Source organism: Furipterus horrens, unplaced genomic scaffold (assembly GCF_987537825.1).
Source record: "Furipterus horrens unplaced genomic scaffold, mFurHor1.1.pri manual_scaffold_2, whole genome shotgun sequence".
Lineage (NCBI taxonomy): Eukaryota > Metazoa > Chordata > Mammalia > Chiroptera > Furipteridae > Furipterus > Furipterus horrens.
Genome location: NW_028327172.1, coordinates 71,956,234 through 71,983,271, shown reverse-complemented (window position 1 = coordinate 71,983,271; position 27,038 = coordinate 71,956,234). Strand labels below are relative to the sequence as shown.

Genomic DNA, 27,038 nt, shown 5'->3' with positions numbered 1-27,038 from the left:
GGGGTTGCAGCAGAGGAAGAAACTGCCATTCTCTCAGCAGAGTCCACTTGTTTAATGAGCCCCCATGGTACTAGAATGTCCGCAGATCAACCCACTCTGGGAACGACGGCCAGGGAAACAGCTAGAGAGGCACCAGTCCCATACAGGAGTGGAGAAGTACCTGGAAAAGGGGCGACTGCTGAGCAAATGGCATTGTTCCCTCTCAGACCCCTCTCCCACATACAGCACCACAACATGATGAAACGGGTCACCCTGTACTGACGAATACCTAAGGCTCCACCTCTTATAACAGGTGTGACAGCTCTACCTAAGACACAAAGGCAAACAAACACAGGAGCCTGTCAAGATGAGGAGACAGAGAAGTATGGCCCAAAAGAGGGAAGAGATCAAGTTTCCAGAGGGATAACTAAGTGAGAAGGAGGTAGCCAACCTAACAGATGAGGAGATAGCCAACAGATGCATAGTTCAAAACACTGGTAATAAAGATGCTCACAGAAATGATTGAGTACAGCAAACGCATAAGGGAAGAAGTGAAGGTTATACTAATTGAAATGAAGAAAAATTCACATGAAACCAATGGTGAAGGGAAGAAAGTTGGGTTCAGATAAACATTTTGGAACATAAGGAAGAAATAAACAGTCAACAGGTACAGAATAAAGAAACAAGAATTGAAAAAAAAATGAGGAGAGGCTTAGGAACCTCTAGGACAACTTTAAACATGCCAACATCCAAATCATAGGGGTGCAGAAGGAGAAGAAGTAGAGGAAGAAATTTAAACCATATGTGAAAAAATAATGAAGGAAAACTTTCCTAATTTGGTGAAGGAAATAGACACATGAGTCCAGGAAGCACAGAGAGTCTCAAACAAGCTAGACTCAAAGAGGACCACACCAAGACACATCATAATTAAAATGCTAAATGTTAAAGATAAAGAGAGAATCTTAAAAGCAGCAAGAGAAGAGTTACCTACAAAGGAGTTCCCATAAGACTATCAGCTGACTTCTCAAGAGAAATTTTGCAGGCAAGAAGGGACTGATAAGAAGTATTCTAAGTGATGAAAAGCAAGGACCTACCACCAAGATTACTCTATCCAGCAAAACTATCATTTAGAATGGAAGGGCAGATAAAGTGCTTCCCAGACAAGATAAAGCTAAAGGAGTTCATCATCACCAAGCCATTATTATATGAAATATTAAAGGGACTTATTTAAAAAAAAGAAGATCCAATCTATAAACATTAAAATGACAACAAACTCACAACTATCAACAACTGAATCTAAAAAATAAAAACAAAAACAAACTAAGCAAACAACCAGAACAAAAACAGAACCATAGATATGGAGATCATATGGAGGGATATCAGTGGGGAGGGGGGAGGGGGAGGATGGAGGAAAGGTGCAAGGATCAAGAAGCATAATTGGTGGGTATAAAACAGACATGGGGATCCCACAATACTTCGCGCTCTCTCTTTCCAACTTGGGCCCGGCATAATGGCTCCCGCAAAGAAGGGTGGTGAGAAGAAGAAGGGCCGTTCTGCCATCAACGAGGTAGTGACCAGAGAGTACACCATCAACATCCACAAGCGCATCCATGGAGTGGGTTTCAAGAAGCGTGCGCCTCGGGCACTCAAAGAGATCCGGAAGTTTGCTATGAAGGAGATGGGAACTCCAGATGTGCGCATTGACACCAGGCTCAACAAAGCTGTCTGGGCCAAAGGAATAAGGAATGTCCCATACCGTATCCGGGTGCGGTTGTCCAGAAAACGTAATGAGGATGAAGATTCACCAAACAAGCTCTATACGTTGGTCACCTACGTACCTGTTACCACTTTCAAAAATCTACAAACAGTTAATGTGGATGAGAACTAACCGCTGATTGTCAAATAAAGTTATAAAACTGAAAAAAAAAAAAAATAGACATGGGGATATTAAGAATAGTGAAGTAAATGGAGAAGCCAAAGAACCTACATGCATGATCCAGGAACATGAACTAAGGGGAAGGAATTGCTGGAGGGAAGGGAAGTACTAGGAAGAACAGGGCAAAGGGGAAAAAAATTTGGGACAACTGTGATAGCATGATAGCATAATCAATAAAATATATTTAAAAAAAGGAATATTCAACAGTATTAGCCATTAGGGAAATGCAAATTAAAACCATAATAAGATAACACAACACAGCTAAAAATTAAAAGTAGTGATAACACAAACTGCTGGCAAGAACAGAGAAACTGGATCACATTGCTGGTAGGACTATAACGTGGTACCTGGCAGCTACCATATGACCTAGAAATTGTACTCACTAGCATTTATCCCAGAGAAGTAAAGACATGTTCACACACACACAAACCTATACGTGAATGTTCAAAGAGGCCTTATTTATAATAGCCTTAAATTGGAAACAAAACATATGTCCCTCAACAGGTGAATGTTTAAAAAAAAGTGGTACTGTTACAGGGTGAAAGAAGGCCAGCCTCAAAATTTGGGGAATAGGACTCAGTGAAGTACGGCCATTTTCCTACGAGAGTCCTTTGCATATCTATGGCTGGTAGCTAGTGTCTTAGTTATGCAAATCGCTTTGGTCCTTCCGAGGTACCAAGGAGGTGGGACAGGTTTTGACTATAGAATGGTAATGAAAGAGCTTATGGGAACTGTGCAAGGTTCTGCTAATGGTCAGAACCAGTTACCACACCCACTGTGTCACAGGCCGCAGTCAGGGATTTAAAAATAAGGGGCAGCCATTTGCAGGGGAGAACCATGTGGTTTTGAAAGGGGAAGGAGAACGCCATTCGGTTTGTAAAGAGGGAAAAAGCCATGCAGTCTCAAAGAAGGAAAGGGAGGCCATGTACCCTGGGCTGGTAAGAAAGCTGGCCTGCTGCTGCTTTAATCGTGCCGACTTCAGGGGACTCCAAAGGCTGGATTTTTTGACTTTTGGACTTTTGGAACTCGGGACAACCAGAAAGGACTCTGTTAAAACCTGGACTTTACCATGATCCATTGCAAATTTGCACATGTTTTCCTGGACTATTATAAGGAGGCTGATGATGTTGTACCCCAGATCCTGAAGGATAGAGCTGACAGATAAGGAATGGAAAACTTCTGGGCATGTTTTTGGTTTACAGCCTTTTAGAGAGCAAGGTAAGTGCTGGGTCCCGTGGGAGAACAGGGCTCTGAGCTGAAGTGCTCATTGCCCTCCCCAGGCTGGAATATTGTAAATAAAGACCTGTTCCCCTCAACACTAATTGTTGGTTTTACACCAAGGTGCCATGTGAAAAAAGAAAACCTTTTGCTTGGTAACAGTACATGATATTATGGAATATTATACAGCAATAAAGAAACCAGTTAATTCATACCAAACTTAAGAGGACTTTCCAGAGAATGCTGAGTGAACAAAATTAAGCTCAAATAATTAATTTTGTTGTATAACATTCTTAAAATGACAGAATTATAGGAATAGAGATCAGATTAGTGGTTGCCGTGGGCAATGAGGGAGTAGGTGCAGGAGGGAAGCAGGTGTGGCTATAAAAAGGAAACAAGAACATCCTTGCAGTCAGTCCTGTACTTTGACTATGCTGCCCACCCAATATCCTAGTTTTACTAGGATACTGTACTGTAGGTTTGAGGACATTAATATTGGGGGAACTAGGTAAAGGATCATGGGATCTCTCTTTATGACTTCTTACAATTGCATTTGAACATACCATTATCTCAAAATTAAAGGTTTAATAATAAAAAAAAAAACACCTTTTCTGCCAATAGTCACTTGTTTTGAATATTTTGAGGCTATATTGTTAGAAACAGACATATACATGATCATGATGTTATTTGTTATTATGTTACTAATATATGTCATCCTTTGCCCCTGATAGCATGTTCATCTTATAATTGTTTTGCTAATGTTAAAATTACTGCCATGGCTTTTATTCAATTTGCCAGACATACCTTTTCCCATCTTTTACATTTTGAATGTTTAGCACTTTTACTTAATTATGTCTTTTATAGATAGTGCTACAACTTTTGAAACAAAATCTGGGAGGACCGTGTGAGGCAGATAATTTCAATGTCTCTGGAGAATCTGGACTGAAATGGATGGGCAGACCTTCAACTGAGCCAGTAATGCAGCTGAAGGTAGAGGTATTTCAAGGCAAAGAGACTTGCAAAAGAAATTTGTAAAAGTCTTTAATTTATTCCAATCCAAACAAATTATGCCTTGGAAGTTAGGCCTAATCCCAAAAGGCTTAATATGCTTTCTAAAAGAGCTGAGGTGATTAGTATGTAGCCAGCTGTGCCTTGTATCAAATGGAAAAGGAATAGTTCCAGGCTGGAGAAAAGTTTCAGCCCTAGGAGAGTTCAAAGACAGACAACCTTCATGTGACAACAGTGAAGTGAACAACAAAGGAAGCAGAGAAATGCTTAACCATGGCATTACTGAGCACCCAAATGCTTACTCTGGTCTCCATTCCTTACGTTATTATCCAACAGGTCAAGAGATTAAAAGCTTTTTGAAAAGACTGGCTCCTTTCCAGAGAACTGGCAGGTGGGGAGTTAATGCAGATGACCCAACTGAAATACACTAAAGTCAGAGACACATGCTTGTAGAATAATGAGAAAATAGAGGACAGACTGGCTACTGAAGTACAAAAAGACCTGTAAGAAGAAATTAGGCCTGATAGAGTGAGTGAGACAAGAATGCGCACAACTGCCCTTCCTGATCTTTGAAGCATGGGGGAGAGGAGTACAGGAATCCAGAGGATGTGCAAACCCTTACCCAGGTCTACTGCCTATGTTCTGGAAGGACTGAGAGGATGCTACTCATATTTCCCTGATCCAAAGATTCTGTATCTCATCTTTAATGCTTATGCAGTCTGTGGTAAATATTGTAGAGAACAGAAAGAAGTAGGTACAGTTCCTGAAAAATAAATTGCAAAGTAAGGTAGACATCTTTGGATGGAAGACCATGTGAGATATTTTCAGTGCAGAGCTATAAAAGGTGGATACACACATACATAAAATATGTACACACATATAATGGTAAACTTCCACAAAAACATCTAAAAGCCACAATTTCAAGAGATTTCCTTCTTTTTCTACCTCTAGTGAGTAAATAATGATGAGAAGGATATGGCAGGTATTATCATCTTTCCAGGTGAGTCTGGTTGCAGGTTCCCTTTCAATTGCCTCATGGAGGATGCAGGAGGGAAGGATGGGCATGTGCTGCTCTGTCACTGAACTGACAGGAAAGGAATTAGGCTGGTGGCTTCAGAACCAGCAGATACACAGACACGTCTTGGTATCATGACTTTTTTAAAACACATCACATGACACCTTTTAAATGAATGACAATGTTTTCTATTCCTGTTTCTAACCTCATCCTCTTGGGATTTACTCTTCAAGAACTATTAGGCTCAGTAATGAGGACTCTGAAAGCAGAGAGCTCTATATCATAGTGCAGAACTCCACCAGCATGACTTTCTGTGAAACTGTTAATTAATTATTCAGTTTGCCTTGAAGCCACTGAATAAAGGGGAATAATTTGGAGGCTGATGTCTCAAAAAAATTGCCCAGGGTGCCCACATGGGAGTACTATTTACCCTGAGAATTGTTCAATTTCACCCAGCAAGTCCACAGTAAATTGGCATTTTGTCCATGCCAGGAGGTGGCCCACATCCAAGTTACATTCACTTTTTTTTAAATTAATTGATTTATTTTTAGAGAGGGGGGAAGGTATGGAGAGAAGCATCAGTGAATGGTTTCTTCTTGTGCACCCCCAACTGGGGACTGGGCCTGCAAACCAGGCATGTGCCCTGACTAGGAATCAAACTGGTGACCTTTTGGTTCGTAGGCCAGCACTCAATCCACTGAGCCACACCAGCTAGGCCTGTATGCACTTTTAAAAGTCCACTTTCAACCTTTCACCAAGCCCATCTAGTAATTGCCTTCTCCTGAAAATCCAGTTCAAATCCATTAGGCACCCTGATGGGAGAGCAAAGAGGAAGACAATGGGCGAAAACAAGACTCAGAGGCTCCTAAAGGATCTAGTATACAGTGTGTGGTGTGGCGTCAACTGGCAAGTGAAGCCCTGGGAGGTGGGCCTGCAGCAGGTTCTGCGAAGTGAACACACTGGCAGCAAGGAAGATAATGGCCACTTACTGAGCACCTAAAATTACTTCGCATAATGACATGCATTGTTCTATTTCCTTTTTTTTTGTTTTAAGACTTTATTTATTGAAAGAAAGGGAGAAGATGGCAATGGAGTATGGGCAGTGTTCTCAGCTCACTCCTGTTAAGGAGAGACTCCGGGAATGAATGTGGAGAGGAATGACTGAGTGAGTGTGGATCTCTGATAGCGTGAACAGGGAGGAGAGCGTGGAAGCAGCATGGAGGGGGGTGGAGGGGTTTACCACACACTGCAGGCTGAGTCATTCCGGGGACCGGTGTGTCTGCAGTACCAAGCCGGAGAGCTCACTAGCCAAGAGTTGCTTGGAGGCTCCCCCTGCTAGGGGCGCACCGATAAGTGAATTCTTGTGGGGAGTTAGGGAGAGGATTTGGCTGAAAAAGCCAGAGGCGTGAGAGAACAGTGAACAACCAGGACTGGGAGAAACTGTGTGACCTGAGTCTAGAGGGAAACCCCCTCAGCTGCAACCTCCGACCGAAAGCTCGGTATTCCGGGCACGCGCAGCACTTGCGCTAGGGCCCTACAGAACAAAGGGACAGTTTTGGGGCAAGGAGACGGGCCACACAGAAAAGCTGCTGCAGAACTCCAGACCGGGGGAGAGCTCCTTGAGCAAAAGAGCAGTGCATGCCCCCGGCACTTTGAGCGATTGCGCTAGAATCCCGCAGAACAAAGGAACGGTGCTGGGGCGGGGAGGGAGATAGAGTGCGCAGGCCGATAGACAGGGAAGCCAGTGGAAGCTGAAGCTCAGAATAGAGACAGTTTTGGGGCAAGGAGAAGAGCCCACGCGGGAAAGCCGCTGCAGAGCTCCAGACTAGGGGAGAGGCCCTGGGCAGGAGAGTGCCACTGGGCCCAGCGCTTTGACCAACTGTGCCAGAGTCCTGTAGAACAAAAGGACGATCTTGAGACAGGGAGAGAGATAGGGTGCGCAGGCATATAGACAGGGAAGAGAGCAGAAGCTGTAGCCTGGGAATAGAGACACGACTGGAGGCAGGGCGGGGATTGCTGGCAGGCACAGGCTGGACCAACAGAGGGAAGGAGTAGCTGGACAAGCCTGAGGAGGGCTGAGGGTGCCACAGGAGGGGACAACTAAACGCAGCTCACAGCAGAGTGGCGGTAGGCCCACGAATAAAAGACTAGCAATCCCAGAATCAAGCAGGACCTTCCCACAGCCAGCCAACCAACCAGAAAAGATTTGAAACCCATGTAATTTTGAATAGGGGTGGACTCAGGAAGAAAGGAAGGAAAAACAAAAAACAAACAAACCAAAAATACCCAGAGACTGTGCCTAAAAGTTGAATTGAGTTAAAATCCTCTCATTCTTTTCTCACTCTCTAACTGCCCCTCCCGTCCTTTCTTATTCTCTCTTCTTTTCTCCCTTCCTCTTCCCTCCCTTCTCTCCCCTTAGCATGTCTCCCCTGCATCTTATTCTTTAACTTTTTAAGTTCTCTCCCTTTCCTTCCTATTCCCTTCTTCTAATCCCCTTCCCTCCCCCTTATCCTCGTCCTCCCTCTGTTTCCTTTCTCTCTCCTTTCTCTGCGCTAAGCATTTTCAATTTTATTAAATTTCTTTCTTTATTTTGTCCCCCTTCAGTCTACATTCGTTTTTCTTTCCTCCCTTTCCCTTATTTTCCTTCTCTCCCTATAAATATTCTCTCTCTTTCTCTCTCCCTATTCCACTTTATATTCTAATCTTTTAATATTTAAATCTTAATTATAATCTATTCCTCTCCCCCTTCACCCTCCCCTTCTTAACCCTTCTCTCTTTCCTCCCCATCCCCTCTCTTCTTTCTCTCCCTCTTGTACTTACCTCCTTCATCCTTTTGTCAACGCTTCAATTTCAATTTTTCCCTCCCTAATATCTCCTCTTCCTCTTGATTTCCTTCCCTCCCCCATGTTCTTTCCCTCCCCCATCCTCTTCTTCCTGAGTACTTTTAATTTTATGAATATTTTTCTTTATCCTTCCCCCTGCACTGTCTCCATTCAATTATTCATGCTTCCCTTCCCCATCTCTTATTCCTCTCTCTATATATTCTCTCTATCTTGCTATATCATGTTTTAATCTCCCAATTTTTTATAATATATATATTTTTAATATTTTAATCCAGTCCCCCCTCTTCTCCCTCCCCTTCTTCTTTCATTCTCTCTCCTACCCTTCTCTTCTCTACTTTCTCTCTTTCCTCTCTCCCTTCCTGTCTTCCTATTTTCTACTCTGTATTTTTATTCTTGAAAAATTCTTTCTCAATCCGTTTCCTACCTTCTAACCTCCTCAGCCCTCTGCTTCAATTTTTGGCTGTCTGTCTGCCTGGATGTCTGTTGTGTCTATCCTCCCTTCCATGCTAAACATATAGCATATACTGATTATATAATCCTATTACTATACACTTCCACTTTCTCACTACACACTGTAACCCTCTCCTCCTTTTCAAACATACAGTGTAGATGTTAATTGCTGTCTTACATAACCTTGATCCCAATTGCTAATATTATTACTCTATCAACTCCCCTCTCAAAAATTACCCTTCCTTCATTTAAAACAATTCCTATCTGTTTCTCCTACGAAATAAGAGTCCCAATACCTCCACAAGTATATTAATACGGGCTCATTTGCAACCTGTAGTGAGATTGTAGTTGGGGGAGATATTGGAAGGTGTGGGTTTCTTGCCTGGGTTGTGTGATTACATTTTAGCAGCACCTCCACAAAAGATCTCAAGACTAGGTGGGCAGAGTGACTCTCAATCAACTAACCAGAGAAAAAGACCAACCAAAGAGTCGCTGAAATACAACCAGACAGATTAAACAAATAACATCAAGGACAAAACAGACGGAGATCCAAGATGGTGGAGGAGTAAGTGGAAGCTACACTAACCTCCTCCCAGGACCAGCCAGTGCTGACTCAGCCCCAGTACAGCAGACAGACCATCCCCCTCCAAGTGGCGTCAGCCTAAGGGGAAATAAAAGCCCTGCCTACAGGAATTAAGCTGCCACACCCACGGTCCTTAAGCCTGCCAGCTAATCACAGATTGAATAGATTAACAACTAAAGAAGACAGACAAAGGCAATAGATCCCTGGAAGTCTCCAACAGGCTGCCTAGGCCCAGACTGGTACATGATCTGATGCTACAAGAGGCAGATCCAGGAAGTGCAGATCATTCTAAGAAGCACCAACAAACAATAGGAATCACAAAAATGGGGAGACAGAGAAACAACCCCACATCAAAAGGAAAGGTAGACTCCCCAGAGAGAGTGCTAAATGAAATAGAGGGGAGAAAATGATCAGATATGGAATTCAAAACATGAATTATGGAGAAGCTGAATGAGCTCAGTGGAAACTACAAAGAACTCCAGGAAAACTACAAGGAACTTACTGAGAATTACACCAGCATGAAAAAGGACATAGAAGCTATCAATAAGAGCCAGGAGGAAATGAAGAATACGATCTCTGAATTGAAGAACACAGTAGAAGGAATTAAAAACAGGCTAGAGGAAGCAGAAGATCGGATAAGTGAGCTGGAAGACAATGTAGACAAAAACTCCCAGACAGTGCGACAAAATGAAAAAAGACTGAGCAAGACTGAAGAGGTTCTAAGACAGCTGCAGGACAACATGAAATGTAATAATATCCATATCATAGGAATTCCAGAAGGAGAAGAAGAAGAGAAAGGGATAGAAAACCTCTTTGAAAAACTAATGACAGAAAACTTCCCTAACATGAAGAGAGAAAGAGTCACGCAAGTCCAGGAAGCACAGAGGATTCCAATGAAGATGAACCCCAACAGGCCCACCTCAAGACACATCATAATTAAAATGGCAACATTCAAAGACAAAGAGAGAATCCTAAAAGCAGCAAGAGAGAAACAACTAATAACATACAAGGGAACTCCAATAAGGCTATCATCAGATTTCTCAGCAGAAACACTACAAGCCAGAAGGGAATGGCAAAAAATATTCCAAGCAATGAAAAACAAAGGCCTACAACCAAGAATACTCTACCCAGCAAAGCTCTCATTCAAAATGGAGAGTGAAATAAGGAGCTTCCAAGACAAAAGAAGGCTAAAAGAATACATCTCCACCAAACCAGCAATGCAAGAGATGCTAAAGGGTCTGCTTTAAGAAGATAAAGAAACAGAGAGAGACAGAGAAGAACGCGAGTACAAAGGGGAAAAATGACAATGAATAAGTACTTATTGGTAATAACCTTAAATGTAAATGGATTAAATGCTCCAATTAAAAGACATAGGGTAGCTGAATGGATTAGAAAGAATGACCCACATATATGCTGTCTACAAGAGACCCAGCTTAGAATAAAAGATCTACACAGACTGAAAGTAAAGGGATGGAAAAAAGTATTTCAAGCAAATGGACATGAAAAAAAAGCTGGGGTAGCAATACTTATATCAGACAAAACAGATTTCACAGCAAAGTCCATAAAAAGAGACAAAGAAGGGCATTTCATAATACTTAAGGGAAAAATTCATCAAGAAGATATAACTCTTATAAATATATATGCACCCAACTCAGGAGCACCCAAATATATAGGGAAAATTTTGAAAGACTCCAAGAAAGATATAGACAGCAACACACTCATAGTAGGGGACTTTAACACCCCATTGTCAACAATGGACAGATCTTCGAAGCAAAGAAACACCAAAGATATTGAGGCACTGAACAACACTCTAGATCAAATGGACTTAGTCAATATATATAGAAGTTTTCACCCCAAAGAAGCAAAATATACATTCTTCTCAAGTGCACATGGAACATTTTTTAAAGATAGACCACATGGTAGGACACAAAACAAGCCTTAACAAATTCAAGAAAATTGAAATTATATCAAGCATCTTCTCAGATTACAATGGCTTAAAATTGGAAATCAACCTCAAGGAAAAAACTCAAAAACATTCAAACTCATGGAGAATGAATAACATGCTATTAAATAATGAATGGGTTAACAATGACATCAAGGAAGAAATCAAAAAGTTTCTGGAAACTAATGATAATGAACACACAACAACCCAAAACCTATGTGATAGAGTGAAAGCAGTCCTGAGAGGAAAGTTCATAGCAATACACGTCTACCTAAAAAAGGTAGAAGAATCTCTAATAAAAATTTAACCCTACGGCTACAAGAACTAGAGGGAGAACAATAAGCAAAGCCCAGATCAAGTAGAAGGAAGGAAATCATCAAGATCTGAGCACAATTAAATGACATAGAGACTAAACTAACAATTCAAAAGATCAACAAAAGTAGAAGCTGGTTCTTTGAAAAGATAAACAAAATTGACAAGCCTTTAACGAGGCTCATCAAGAAAAAAATAGAGAGGACCCAAATAAATAAAATCAGAAACGAAAGAGGAGAAATCACAACTGATACCACAGAGATACAAAGGATTGTAAGAAATTATTACGAACAACTGTATGGCAAGAAATTTGACAACCTAGAGAAAATGGACAAATTCCTGGAAACCTATAGTCTTCCCAAACTGAATCAAGAAGAAGCAGAAAGTCTGAATAGACCAATAACAGCTAGTGAAATTGAAGCAGTAATCAAAAAACTCCCAGCACACAAAAGCCCTGGACCAGATGGCTTCACAAGTGAATTCTACAAAATATTTAGGAAAGAACTAACTCCTATCCTCCTCAGACTATTCCTAAAGATACAAGAAGAGGGAAGACTCCCAAACTCGTTCTATGAAGCCAGTATAACCCTAATTCCAAAACCAGGTCAAGACACAACAAAGAAAGAAAACTACAGGCCAATATCGCTGATGAACGTAGATGCTAAAATCCTCAAGAAAATATTGGCAAACCGGATCCAACAACACATTGGAAAGATCATACACCACGATCAAGTGGGATTCATCCCAGGGATGCAAGGATGGTTTAATATTCGCAAATCAATAAACGAAATACACCACATAAACAAAATGGAAGACAAAAACCTCATGATCATATCAATAGATGCAGAAAAAGCATTTGATAAAGTACAACACCCATTTATGATGGAAACTCTCAGCAAAATGGGAATAGAGGGAGAATACCTCAACATAATAAAGGCCATATATGAGAAACCTGAAGCCAACATCATACTCAATGGCAAAAACCGAGAGCATTCCCCCTGAGATAAGGAACAAGACAAGGATGTCCGCTCTCTCTACTCCTATTCAACATAGTCTTGGAAGTTCTAGCCACAGCAATCAGACAAAAAAGAGAACTAAAAGGCATCCAAATTGGAAAAGAGGAAATAAAACTGTCATTATTTGCAGGTGAAATGATAGTGTACATAGAAAACCCTATAGACTCCACAAAAAAACTACTCAACCTAATAAGTGAATCTGGCAAAATAGCAGGATACAAAGTCAATATTAAGAAATCGAAGGCATTTTTATACACCAACAATAAAAACTCACAGATAGAAACTGAAAGAAAAATCCCATTTACCATAGCAACAAGAAAAATAAAATACCTAGGAATAAACTTAACCAAGGAGGTAAAAGACCTGTACTCAGAAAACTACATAACACCGAAGAAAGAAATTAAAGAAGATACAAATAAATGGAAGCATATGCCATGCTCATGGATGGGAAGAATCAACATCATTAAAATGTCCATACTACCCAAAGCAATTTATAGATTCAATGCAATCCCTATTAAAATACCAGCAACGTATTTCACAGACCTAGAACAAATACTTCAAAAATTTATATGGAACCAAAAAAGAGCCCGAATAGCCGCAGCAATTTTGAGGAAGAAGAACACAGTAGGAGGAAACACAATACCTGATATCAAACTATACTACAAGGCCACGGTAATCAAAACAGTCTGGTACTGGCATAAAAACAGACATATAGATCAATGGAACAGAATAGAGAGCCCAGAAATAAACCCAGGTTCATATGGTCAACTAATATTTGACAAAGGGGGAAAGAACATCAAATGGAGTGAAAAGAGCCTCTTCAACAAATGGTGTTGGGAGAACTGGACAGGGACATGCAAAAAAATGAAACTAGACCACCAATTTACACCATACACCAGAATAAACTCAAAACGGATCAAAGACTTAAATGTAAGCTGTGATACCATAAAAGTCCTAGAGGAAAAAATAGGCAGGAAATTTTCAGATATCCTATGTAGCAACATTTTCACTGATATATCTCCTAAGGCAAGAGAAATAAAGGAAAGAATAAACAAATGGGACTACATAAAAAAAAAAAAGAGTTTCTGCTCAGCTAAAGAAAACATCAGCAAGATGAAAAGGAAATCAACCATATGAGAAAATATATTCTCCAATGACATCTCAGACAAGGGATTGATCTCCAAAATATATAAAGAACTCATACGACTCAACACCAAGAAGACAGACAACCCAATTAAAAAATGGGCAAAGGACCTGAACAAACACTTCTCCAAAGAGGACATACAGAGGGCCCATAGACGTATGAAAGAATGCTCAACATCACTAGCCATCAGAGAGATGCAAATAAAAACCACCATGAGATACCACCTCACACTAGTCAGAATGGCCATCATCAACAAATCAACAAACAACTTGTGCTGGAGAGGATGCGGAGAAATGGGAACCCTGGTGCATTGCTGGTGGGAATGCAGACTGGTGCAGCCACTATGGAAAAGAGTTTGGAATTTCCTCAAAAAACTAAAAATGGAACTGCCTTTTGAACCAACAATTCCATTGCTAGGATTATATCCAAAAAATCCTGAGACACCAATTCAAAAGAACCTATGCACTCCAATGTTCATAGCAGCACTATTTACAATAGCCAAGTGTGGGAAACAACCTAAATGCCCATCGGTAGATGAGTGGATCAAAAAACTGTGGTACATTTACACAATGGAGTACTATGTAGAAGAAAGAAGAAACTTCTACCATTTGCAACAACATGGATGGAACTAGAGAGAATTATGCTTAGCGAAATAAGCCAGGCAATGAAAGAAAAATACCTTATGCTGTCACCTATTACAAGAAACTAATGAACAACACAAATGAGCAAAATTGAACCAGAGGTATGTAAACAAGAAGTAGATTAACAGTAACAAGTGGGGAGGTCAGAGGGAGAGAAGGGGGTAAGAAGGGGAAGGGTCTAGTCAAAGAACATGTATAAATGACCCACGGACATGGGGAACTGAGTGGGAACTGAATGTGGGGGAAGGGAGGGGCAGGGTGCAGGGAACAAGAGGGGGAAAAAAGTGAGACAACTGTAATGGAAAAACAAATGAAAATATGAAGAATGGAAATGCCAGTTCAGTGAATATTAGGACAAAGATTTTTCTTCACATTGTATATTTTTCTCCCTACCTGATCCCTCCAGATTTTGGCATTCTAAACAAGTAAGTAATGACGTAAGTTTCTTTGCATAAAACTAATAAGACCAGTTGTTAATAGAGGTTCCTTTTTTTTTTTGACCAAGTCTTTGACTGGAATGTCAAGCCTAAAGGAAACATGCTTGGGCTCTGGTTGCTACCAAAAAGCCCTGAGGAACTGGGAATGACTTTCAAAGATAATAAAAGCCCGTGAGATAAAAGGCCTGGTACCATGGTTGGTTGTGCGGTCCACAGCAATCTTTCCAGGGAAGGAACGAAGGTTGTTTTCCTGAAAGATGGCTAGAAGAGACCTTAAGGCACAATGAAAAACCAGAAAGACTTGGAAAGGACAGGTGCGTACAGGCAAGGCTGAATGCCAGGTATGTGGCCAGGCTTCTGTGCCCTGAAGAGCAGACTGAAGGTCACCCTAAATGTTCCTTACGTAAGTTCCAACAAAGCAGAACTAAAGATCATAAGTGATCATTTGCTGCTCTTGTTGTGTTTATGCAAATGAACAGGATAAGTTAAAAATGGACTTAATGTAGTCCCTTTAATGACAAGGAGGGTAATCTTAGGGAGAAAAATCATTATTCAAGGAAAATCACAATGATCAGTGGTAGACTATAAAGTAGTGCAGCTAACCGTCTTAAAAGTTTCTTTTCATTTAAAATATGTTTTCACTTGAAAGTTAAACCATGTCTGTGATATCATCAAAGATATTTAAGTTGCAGACAAGTAGAATGTCAAGTGCCTTGCAACTGGATGTCTTCCCAATAAGACAGTCTTACAGATTTAGAGACTTGTTTGTGGGTTATGTTACATAAATTAACATGTTTTTTCTGTTTTCAAAGGGCATAAGCCTATGACCGCATTACCTGAGTGATTGTCTGTACGTATAAACCTCACTTAATCCTCTATGCAGTGCTGCCTCCTGAGACTCAACTGTTTGGCTGAACTAAATGGCTGGGTTGGTGAAGAATGGGGTGGTCTGTGGGCTTCACTTTAAAACTTGTTTCTCTTTTCTATCCTAATGGCTTGGACAGAAAAGGCCCAGAGGTCTGAGAGGGGGAAAACCTAAACTATTTCCCTCAGCCCAAACTAAGTATAATGGGCAAAAGGGTTTTGGACAGGTGAGGTGTGCCTAGCACACCTTCCTCCAAAGAAGCCCTTTTTTTCTTTTCCCCAAATGTGGAACATTGAAAAATTAATCCCTACCTTTTCTCATCTAGTAGTTATGGATTGAATGATGTCTTTTAACCCTTTTTGCCAAATCTGTTGCCCCCAGAACACAACAAGGATGCCAGCCTGTTAAACCAAGCACGCCGTTGTCCGGAGACAGCCAAGTGACCTGGAGTCTGCACGATTCTTCCCCATGTGGGAAGGCCACCCTCCCCTCCACACCCCCACTATTAATAGGGATTTCTGGACCCAAGGGTAGGTAGGATGACGACCATGTCCAGCTTGAAGCAGCTAGAGGAGCTTGAGACCTTTGCCCATTGTCCTTTATAAGATTACAAAGGGTCTTAATATCTGAGAGGGAGGGATTGTTATTTTTTATTGTTAAAATAATCACATATTTACTAAAAAAAAAAAAGAGAGAAGAAGAAGAAGAATATATGAAAGGGTGAAGCGGGAAAGCTTGTATGTATGAACCATGGGTATGGACTTGGGGGTGGGGATTGCTGGGGGAGGGAGATGCTGGGTGGAGGGGAGTAAAGGGGAGAAAATTGGAACTATTGTAACAATATAACCAATGAAATACATTAAAAAAAAAGATTTTATTTTTTGAGAGAGGGGAAGAGAGGGAGAGAGGGAGAGAAACATCAATGTATGGTTGCCTCTTGCGCAACCCCAAATGGGGACCTGGCCTGCAATCCACGCATGTGCCCTGACTGGGAATCGAACCACTGACCCTTCGGTTCACAGACCGGCACTCAGTCCACTGAACCACATCAGCCAGAGTGTGCTGTTCCTATTTCAATGTATCTTCTTCCCAACATCCTCTACGGAGTAAAAAGAACCTGACTTGATAGATGTGGGGTAACCACTGCTTAGGTTCTGGAACCCGACTCAGGTCATCTGGCTAGAAAGTGACTGAGTTAGGATTCACCTGCGTCTTTGATTCCCAAAGCTATGCTCTTCTCACACCATACCCAGAATGGCCTAAGCAAGAATACCCAAATGTCATCTAAAGTAGCCCAGGGAACAGATATTTCTCCTTGATGGTTGTGGGGATGTGGCTTTTCTCCCATTGAGCAATGGATGAGGGACTGAGCAGGATATTAAGATAACCCAGTGTACAAAGCTGAAGTCACAGCCTGTTTGTCTAAAGACGGCATCTAAAGTTGTTTGTATCAATTGTTACCAGGTGAGGACTGTCCACTCACACCTGAGCAGGAAAAGTTTCTATAGACCAGGAGAGTGAAATAGAGGAAATTAGTATTAAGAGGTAATGTCACAGAGCAGAGCCCCCAAAATCCCCAGAGCCTTCGGTTGGGGGATGGGGGAAGGGGACAGCTTTCAAAATGCCTTTGCATATCTATGGCTGGTAGCTAGGGTCTTAGTTAAGCAAATGACTTTGGTCCTTCCAAGGCCCAAGGAGGTGGGAGGGGTTTTGACCATAGAATGGTGAGGAAAAAGCATATGAGGCCTGCACAGGGTCCTCCATATAGTCAGAACACATTACCTTGCCCACTGCATCACAGGCCACGGTCAAGAATTCAAAAATAAGGCACCAGCCATTTGCAGAGAGAACACCATGAGGTTTTATAAGGAAAAAGATTTATGCGGCTTTCAAAGGGCAGAAGGAGATTTATGTGGTTTTGAAAGGGAAAAGAGAGGACCACGCGTGATCCAGTGCAACACGGCACGTTTTCCTGGACTGTTACAAGGAGGCTGATGACATCGTTCCCCAGATCCTGAAGGAGACAGCTGACAGATAAGGAATGGGGAACTTCTGGGCATGTTTTTGGCTTATAGCCTTTTGGGGAGCAAGGGAAGTGCTGGATCCCATGGGAGAACAGGGTTCTGGGGAGGAGTCCTCACTGTTCTTCCCAGGTTGGAATATTGTAAATAAAGATGTTTTCCTGAACACTAGTTGTTAGGTTTTACATCAAGGCACCATGTGAACAAACCCTTTTGCTTGGTAACAGTAACAGATCTTAATGATCAAGAGCATGAACTCTGAAGCTAGACTGTCTATGTTTGTTACCAGAGAAACCTTGGTTCTTCTCGTTGATACAGTAAAGAATTAACGATCAGCGAGCCTATTAGCGTGCATGAAAAATTTATTAGTGAGTGGGAGAGCAAAAGCAAGGGTGGCTGAAGGCCAAAGGCCAGGGTGACAAGCTCGCCCTAGAGTGGCCAGAGGCCCTGTGGCCAGAAGGCCAAGAGAGCAAGTCCTTTGTTCTGAGGACTTACATAGTTGGCAGGATGGGGGTGAGCGAGTTACATTTTGTTTTGACGGACAGGTAAAGGTGGTGCCAGTTTTCCAGGACTGGGGCGTGAGTACCCAAAGGTGTTAATGGACTTCTTCCTTTAGGCCCTGTGGGCCCTTTCTGGCCCTTTGGGCCTCAGGATGTAAACAGCTTCAAAGGCTTTCTTTTCCAGATAGTGGAAAGGACACACAGAATTCCAAGGACTTTCCTCTTCCCATGCTAACATAGTGTTTTCTGATATTGAAACACCTGGCAATACTATGGAGCCACACCCAAGACTGCTGAGTTAGCGGGTGAGACCTGTTTCCCTCTGCTATTCATTCAACTGTGACAGGTTTAAATCCCACCTCCCATATTGCTGCAAAATGATCCAATGTGATGTGCCGTGCGTGTGTCTGGGTGTGGGAGGCCGTGGAGATGGGTGCACAGGAGCGGCCCTGTGTGGGGTTTGCTTTAGCTGGTCAATGAGTTCATGCGGTATACTGTATTACTGTTTCTGTGTATTTCCTGAATGAGATCACAAGCACTGAGACTCCTAAGAGAACCAAATAAAGGGGAGGAAAATAGAAACCTAAGAGGAACTTTATGAGAAGAGCTTCTGCATTTGATAAATATTTTAGTAAATCCCTTTCCAAGGCCACGGCCACTTGAGTGGGTGAAAGGCAGCACGGTGTCTCCCACTGACACTAGCTCTGGCAGAGAGGCCCACTGGGCCTTGTCAGCCCTGCCCATCCCAGGGTCTCCAAGCGTCAGCTGGAGTCCTTCCTTTCTACAGCTGCTTCTGTCAGTAACAGCCTGGTCATCCGTGAGCAAATCATGCAGCCTCAGAGATTAGAATAGCTCTTCTCAGCTGCCCCGCCCCCACCCCAGATCTCTCCATAATCAGCAATGGCAGGAGAACAGACACTAAGAGCAGTCACCGTGAGTCTGACTTCCAAAAGGGGCTGCTGCATCAGGAACCAGGACAGGGCTCACAGCATCTTCAGAATACAATGAAGCAAGCCTGTCAGCATGGCCAATTTGCACCAGAAACTCAGTTGGACTGCCAACAATTTGCATCCTTTCAGCAGGAACAGAACCGACCCCCCGACCTTTCCCTCCAGGACCACTTCTTTGTTGCTGTTTGCTAAGTAAGGTAAAAAGCATTTGTGGTCCTAATCCAATTAGAACTCTTACTTTGCCAAAACAGACCAATTACCACACCCTTTTGGACCCTCTCAACAGTCTCAATAAAATGATCCAGTCAAAAATCCCACTTTCCTGGAAGTGATTCACAGCAGGGAGTTGGGGGGGAGGGGGGCGTGCAATGGAGAAAGCCTGAGGGGAGGTATGGAGGGAAGGCTCGGGACAGGGAGCCCCAGCCACAGACAGCACCTCCTAGTGCTTTCTGGAGAGCAAGGTGGAGCAAGGCCGCCTGCTGGCAAAACAAGATAAACATCTGGTGGTTAAGGCTATTATCTCCTTTATTCAAAAAATAAATATTTCACTTTTGAGTCGACATATTTAAAATCACATTAAGCACAGAGAAGAAATACAGTCCCTTTGGAAATTGTGAACACATGTAGTAAAAGATCCATGTTCAAAATAATGGGGATGGGGTGAGCACTGATTCCAACTCATTCATGACCGAGATTCCTCCTCTCACCAGGCAGAGCTACACATCGATTTTAGGAGAGAAAAAGAAACACACACACACACACACACACACACACACACACACACACACACACACGGCTTTGAAGTTTGAAAGGCACATGAAGTGTATGGCACATTCAGTGATAAAACGCTCCCAACTCCCTCCCAAGAAAAGTGGAAAAATTTTAATCAAGTCAAAGACTAGAGAAGACAGGTGCTCCCACTTAGAGCTCAGCATCAGGAGAATCTGACAACAAAAGCCATTTTTCTTCTGCTTCCCCCTCTGGTGCTCACTCGGTGACGGTGGGGCGCGTGGCCATGTACACGAACAGCACGATCAGGAGCATGACCACGGCCAGCGTGGGCAGCACCACAGTGGTGATCTGCTGCCGCGCCTCCTGCATGGCCTGCTTCCGCTCCTTCTTGTCCTTGGACGTCTCCTTCTTGGGCTTCCCTTTGAGCTGCCGCATCTTTCCGTGGGGATGCTAGGAGGGCGTGTCCACAGAGGGTTTTGAAGGAAGGGCCACGCTCCTCTGGTCAAGAAGCAGGATCTGCTGTAGAGAGAACAATGATCAAGAAGGAATGGAATGAAAAGAAAAAGAAATCGTAAAGTTAAAGGCAAATACTGAACTAGGAAAAATATCTGCAACTTGTCAGGGGTTAAGAACAGCCGAAGTCAGCCCCGCCGAGTAGTGAGTGGTTGAGGAGCTGGATACACGCCAGGTAACACCTCCATCAGCGTGACCCAGTAGCACGCACAGGTGTGCTGAGAATGGGTCATCAGTATGCTGAGATAGCGCCGCTCAGATCGATAGCAGCTAGGCAGGGCCCTGAGTTCCACAGAAACGCAAGCGCTGTCTGTGTGTGTCCTGACATGACAGGACTGGAACAGCACTAACTTCACAGCCTCCACTCAGAGGAAAGGGGGGCACATTTCTTCCTTCCAAGGCTCTACCTACTTACTCTGCTGTTCTAAATCCAATCTCCCATCCAGTCTCCAGTACCTGACCACAGACCACCTGTAGATTCCAGACACATAGTGAACCAGCCTCCTACAGGATGCTTGATCGCAGCCCGGGGCAGCCTCAGGGGGCTGAAGAGGGCCCAAAGGCACCAACTTCTGTCTTCCATTGGTTCCATGCCAACTGTCCTGAGCACCCACTGTGTGTAGGGCACAGCTGAGGAAGAGGTGGCTTGGTTCCATCCTCACAAACCCAGGCTAGAGGTACGCGATGGGTGGCAAGTAGTGGAACATGGGTCACACAATGAATGGAGATGGTGGGATCTGCGGACCTGCCACCCGCCGAACCAAGGATTCTCACCCTAAGGTTCTCGTAAATTCTGTGCCCAGGGAGGGTGCTCAGGGGGTGAAGCAGTGCTGTCAGGAGCATAGGGATGAAAAAACTCGTGGATAATACAGAGCACCAGCTCCATATCCGAGTCTTAGCTTTAAAAAGCAACACAGGCTTTAGCTGATTTAAATTGAGGAGTTTACTCTAAGGCCTCTGGCACATCACAGGATCCCCAGAAAAGCCAAAGGACCAGACTCAGGAAACGAGCAAGACCAGCACCCAACTCCCACCACAGGGGACAGGATGCCCCAGGTGGTACCAACACCTGGACAATGGCCCCTGGAGCTGGAGGTCCTTCGGCCACCGCCACTGCCCTTGGACACTAGATGCAGCTGCTGTCACTGCCTGCAGGGTGACTTCTCTAGCGCCCTGGCTTCTCTACATCACCAGCTCCTGTGTGCACCTGACCAGCCAGGCCAAGGCCCAGTATGCCCACAGCCCAGCCTTCCAACCTCTACAGCATGTGGAGTGTTTTCTAAACATAGTGAAGGAGTGGGGGTTGGATATGGGGCAGGAAAATGAAGACAAACTGTAACGGGGTGGGGCGGGTCGCGTTAGTTCTCTCCCTGCCCCCAGTGTGGACCATGTCAATGGTCACCAGCGGGCCTTCCAGCAGTGGCCAGTGCAGACCTGTGAGTGAAGGCCTAGGTGCACAGACTCCAAAAGATGCCTGAAGCTGGAGAGCAAGGGGAGACCAGCTAAGCCATCTACGTTTGTGATACTTTTGGGTGGGAGAAGAGGTTCTGGGCACAACTTTGAACTGAGCTGGCAGAGGGAGACAGGGTGATTTTTCTTTGGGTGGCTTAGAGGGTATGGGCTTTGAGGCGTTATTTCCAAACTTACCGTTATTTCCAAAGACCTTGGCGATAAAGAGTCAGCACTGTGAACAGACTTTTGTTCTTGTGTTTTCAGTTTTTGAACCCATGCAGTACTTGTAATGACAAATATTTAAATATCTATTTTTGATGTCATACTCTTTTTCTCTCTCCTTCCTTTTGTCGCCCAGATATTTCAGGCAGAAATTTGTCATTAAATAAAAGATCCCTTTCTTTTCCACCAAACTCCATCTCTGAAGATTTGCCTGATAGGTGGCAAGTAGTAGGACCCCTGCCCCCCACTACTATTTGGGTTCAGTCACAAAATGTCCATCATAGCACTAGCGGTGAGACTAGCATGGAGTTAGGGGCACTCAAGAGGCAGAAATGCAGTGCCTGCACCGGCCACCGCTGGTAAAGGCGGGGAGTCACACGTGGGCCATGGACCTAAGGCTCAGAGCTTGAGCAACTGGTGGGTGGTGACGCTGCCTCACGAGATGGAGAATGGAGAGGGTGGACTCACAAACGGTACGAGTGCTCTGTTCACACCTATCCATGTGTGAGGATGCCTATTAGGCATTGCCATGGAAATGTCAAGGAGGCGAATGAGGAAATGAGTCAGAGCTACTGGGCCAGGTGAGCTCAGTGAGGGCAAAGCAGATGGACAAAAGGGCCCAGGAAGGGCCCTGCAGCACCTGACAAGGACAGGTAGGGCCTGGGTGAAGAGGCAAGTGAAGATGAAGAGAAAGAGGACTCCTGGGCACCACGGGAGTCACAAAGGACACCGCTTCAAAGTGAAGCTGAAGAGGCATCTGCTGGGTTTTGCCATGTGGAGATCTGACATGAGTAACATCAGTGGAGTGAGGGCTGAGGGTTCAGTAAGGGCCACTGAAAGCGAAAGCGGGGCCCGCAAACTGTTATTTGTCTGAGGAGAGAGAAGCTCCTGGCAGAATGGAAATGAACACACCACTTCCTCCATTGGGAAAGTTTTGCCAGGGAAAAAAATGTCAACCAAACTAGATTATGCATAGTACACAGCTGATTCATATTCTGTAATTTTGCAGTGACTTGTGATAAATGGTTCGCATGCCAACACTTCAACTCGCACTCAGATGGACAACGGGTCTGAAGTTCTCCTGGGAGAGCATGTTAAGACCGAGGGACAAACTAGAGGATGCTTGGGGGGCCCATAAAATGGGATAAAATCCAGATGCTGAAAAAGAGGGGCATCTGTGGGAGCAAGCTGAGAAAAGCGAAGGCACAGCTTGGAATCCAACAGGAGGTGGAGTGGAGAAGACGTACAGGAGGAGGCAGGTCAGCACTGTGTGGTGGTGACAAGAGGCTTCTATTTCCTCAGTGAAACAGGAAAGGGCTTCTACTGCAAGTCTGGGGAGTCAGGAAGCGGGCGTGAGTCAAGAGAAGGGATGGAATAACCATTTTGGAGGGTGAAAAAGAAAACATAGCAGGGAAACACAAGCCCTTATGGTTGATGTTCCTAAATGGTTACTATCCAGGTCCCACCTCCTCTGCCAGGACCTTTAAAATGTATGGCTTGCCTTGAATAGGTAAGCTGGGCCATCAACCTCCATCTCCGAAAGCTGACTAAAAAGCATGAAGGAACACTGGGGTTGGACAATTACACAATGTAGGCACATGGAAGCCAGGGACAGGGAAGGAAATGGGAGCAGAGGGGAGGACCCCTGAGATCTGGAGAGAGGTCTTTCTGATGCAGTCCCTGTAAGGCCCTGCTCTGTGAAGGTTCCCGTCCTTACGTTATGACAACGTACTTCCATATCTTATGAGAGACACCACTTTTAACTGGACCTGGCTCTAGTGGGTCTCTCTCTCTTCCAAAGAAAAGAGCCCCAGCTACAGTGATTACTCCAGTTTAACAAATGGGAAGTTCAAAGCCTTGTCACTGTCACGAAATTAGGGAGTGGCAGAGTCTCATCCTTCTGTGCCTGACCCACACAGCTCCCCAGCCCTTTCCCCATGCTGGGGCCACATCATTGCTCACCAGCCCCTGACTATGAAGAAGGCAAAGATGAAGTTCACAGGGCACAGAATGGCTTCTTTCCCACCAAGCAGGCCACACAGGTTGGAGAAGACACTAGATGAGTTCCAGCGTTACAACTGCAGCCGCCATCTGCTTACCCCACTGCCACTAGCTCCCCTAACCAGGGAAACGGAAGACTTCACAAACACTTGAGCTCCACCCCATTCTAATGAAACTCCACCTGCTCTGTCCCCTCCCCCATCAATGCTCATGGCAGCTAGTCAGCATGGATATTCCAACTGGTCCCCAGTGTGTGTGGGCAGGGGGCAGGGGGCAGGGAGGCAGAGGGAAAGAGGGGGGACACATCCTTTTGGATAGAACTGTTTTAAGTTTATAAGTTTTCTCCGAGTATAGCTTTCCAGTCGTTTTCTATAAATATCTACATACATTTATACAAGGTCTGTCTAGTAAAAATCCAGCCATTTTTAATATAACGAGAACAGTCTGTGCGACATTGATGTAACCTGGCAGCCAAGGACAGTGGACTGGAATCCACATGCGTGAAGAATGATGACTTCACTGTACTAGACAGCATTGAGTGAACATATGTACTGTGTGGTCATCGCATTCAAAATGACTGAGCAAGTAGAGCAATGAATCTGCATCAAATGTTAAATTAAGCTTGAACATTCCTCCGTGGAAACTATTTGGATGATTCAGAAGGCCACAACTGGTGACTGGCAACTTCATCACGACAATGGGCCAGCTCACGCATCACATCTTGTGCAGTTTTTTGGCAAAACATCAAACCACCCAGGTGCCTCAGCCCCCTACAGCCCAGATTTTGTGCCCTGCAATTTCTGGCTTTTTCCAAAACTAAAATCACCATTGAAAGGGAAGAGATTTCAGACCATCAGTGAGATTTAGGAAAATACAATGGGGCAGCTGATGGCAATTGGGAGAACTGTGTGAGGTCCCAAGGCACCTACTTTGAAGGGGACTGCGGTGTCATTGTCCTAGGTACACTGTTTCTTGTATCTTGTATCTTCTTCAAAACAATGGCTCTATTTCTCATGTTACGTGGCTGGATACTTTCTAGACAGACCTCATATATGAGCACATACAATAAATTTTTTATGTGTATACTTTTTCCAATTTAGAGTCCATAATATGCATACAATGTTGGACATTGTTAAGAGAAATAGCAAAAGCAGAGGTAAGAACAAGGGTTTGAAATCAGGTTTGAGCCTCAGCCCTACCAGGTCTAGCTGTATGATCTTGGGCAAAGTACTTAATCTTCCAAAATGGGAGAAAACCTGCTTTGTAGAGTAACTGAAAAAAATTAGAAAAAAAGTATGCTCTGAGTACCCAGTGCATCTGTGGAAAAGGCCACACCAGATGCTTAATAAATGGCACACAGATGACATCAGATGGGTAGGTACTAGATTTATCTGAGAGTTCACTCCATAAGCTATATAAATGTCTAATCACTGTTATACACCTGAAACTAATACAATATTGTGTGTCCATGGTAATTTAAAATGTTTCTAATTTTTTAAATAATAAATAAATAAATGGCACAAAGTGATTTGCTATATCCACGGAGGTTTGTCAAGGGGAGATGCACCATTTACCAACAGGTGATGAAATTCCTCCATTTTTCCTATTTTCCCTGCTGAAAACTACTAGAGTTTCCAATCTGCTGCTGGGCAGGTTTGCTCAAGGGTTCGATGAGAGAAGAAGGTTGGTCCAGCTATGGAGAAAAAGTTCAGGATTACATAGATTACACCCAATTCCCATATCCCAGACCTGCTAAACCAGCACGGCCCAGTAGCCACTAGCAATAAGCCACATGTGACATCTATAATGTGACCGTGGTCCAAACTGAGAGCTGTTTCACAGTGTAAAATACACACCAGATTCTGAAGTCTTAGTACAGAAAGAAATAATGTAAAATACCTCATTACATTTTTTATACCAATTACATGTTGAACTAATATTTTAGATATATACTGGGTTAAGATAAAATATACTAAATTAATTTCACCTGTTTTATTTTTACTTCCTTTTTTTAAATTTCCCCACTTTGTGCATAGGAAAACTGAGGCACAATAAAGTCTAGATAACTTCCAAAGACTAGCAAATAATGGAGCTCAAATGAAAATCTAGAAAATCTCATTCCAAAACTTGTTCCCCCAATCCCCATTTTTTTAATGGGTATATGTCTTATGGAGACCCCGCTTTCACTTCTTTTGGGTATATATCCAAAAGTGAAATTGCTGAATCATTAAGTAATTCTCATTTTTAAAATTTCTATCTTCCAACCCCTTCCCCTTTGGTAACAAACAGGGTGTTCTCTAAATCTATAAGACTATTTCTGTTTTGGTTTATTCAGATTCCACATATAAGTGAGATCGATCATACGGTATTTATCTTTCTCTGTCTGACTTATTTCACTTAGCATAATACCCTCTAGGTCCATCCATGTTGTCACAAATGGCAAGATTTCATTTTTTATTGCTAAATAATATCCCATTGTATAAATATACCGTATCTTCTTCATCCGTTCATCTACTGATGGCCATGTAGGTTGCTTTCATATCTTGGCTATTACTAGTAATGCTGCAATGAACACAGAGCTGCATATATCTTTTTGAATAGTTTAAGACAAGCAATTCATCTTAAGCACTAACCATAGTTATGGTAGAAATCCTATAGTAGAGTAGAAAAAGTTATAGTAGAAAAAGTATAAACTAGCTAGCTACCACTTATAAATGCTCATTTCACTAGATCTGCATTTTTACTTGTATTTTACACAAAGAAACTGAGATTCAGAAAAGTATGGTGACTTGCCTGTGATTAGACTACAGCAGTCCCTCTCTATATCGCAGTTCACTTATCGCAGCCTCACTGTATCGCGGGATTTAAAAAAATATTATATTTAATTATTTATCGCGGATTTTTCACTATATCCCGAGATTTTGTGGTACTGTATACATATGTTGTTTAAGTTATGTAGGTTTAAGAGTGTAGGATAAATGTAAGGTTCCTACTTTGTGGGGGGTCTAGAATGTAATACCCGCGATAAGTGAGGGAATACATAGTAGGAAACAAGCACAGTCCCAACCCCAGTGTAAAATCCATAAGTGGTCTTTAACTATTTAATGAATGAATAGAATGAGGATTTGAACTCAGACCTAATTCCAAAGCCCAGCATTCCTCTCTGTGTGACCCTACTCGGCCCTCAGTCACCCCGCAATTAAGAACAGCATCTATCAGTTCCTGACAGCTCACCACCTGTCAGGCTACTGCCCAAAA

At 43.2% G+C, this 27,038-nt stretch overlaps 2 protein-coding genes across 2 annotated transcripts in view; one reads left to right on the top strand and one right to left on the bottom strand.

The window, feature by feature from the left end:
* The first annotated feature begins 1,449 nt into the window (after nt 1-1,449).
* Nucleotides 1,450-1,903, top strand: LOC150018804 (large ribosomal subunit protein eL31). The gene has a single exon (XM_090267851.1). The coding sequence runs from the start codon at nt 1,490-1,492 to the stop codon at nt 1,865-1,867; it is 378 nt and encodes a 125-aa protein (XP_090123977.1). The 5' UTR covers nt 1,450-1,489; the 3' UTR covers nt 1,868-1,903.
* A 17,464-nt stretch (nt 1,904-19,367) lies between these two features.
* The window catches only part of LOC150018803 (uncharacterized), a 72,138-nt gene continuing 64,467 nt past the window's right edge, over nt 19,368-27,038 (bottom strand). The window contains exon 6 of the mRNA XM_090267333.1: nt 19,368-20,111. The gene's annotated coding sequence lies outside the window, so the exon portion shown is untranslated. The remainder of the gene's footprint in view (nt 20,112-27,038) is intronic.

Excerpts from the sequence above, each read along its gene's own strand:
- LOC150018804 (XM_090267851.1), top strand. The coding sequence starts at position 1,490 with ATGGCTCCCGCAAAGAAGGGTGGTGAGAAGAAGAAGGGCCGTTCTGCC.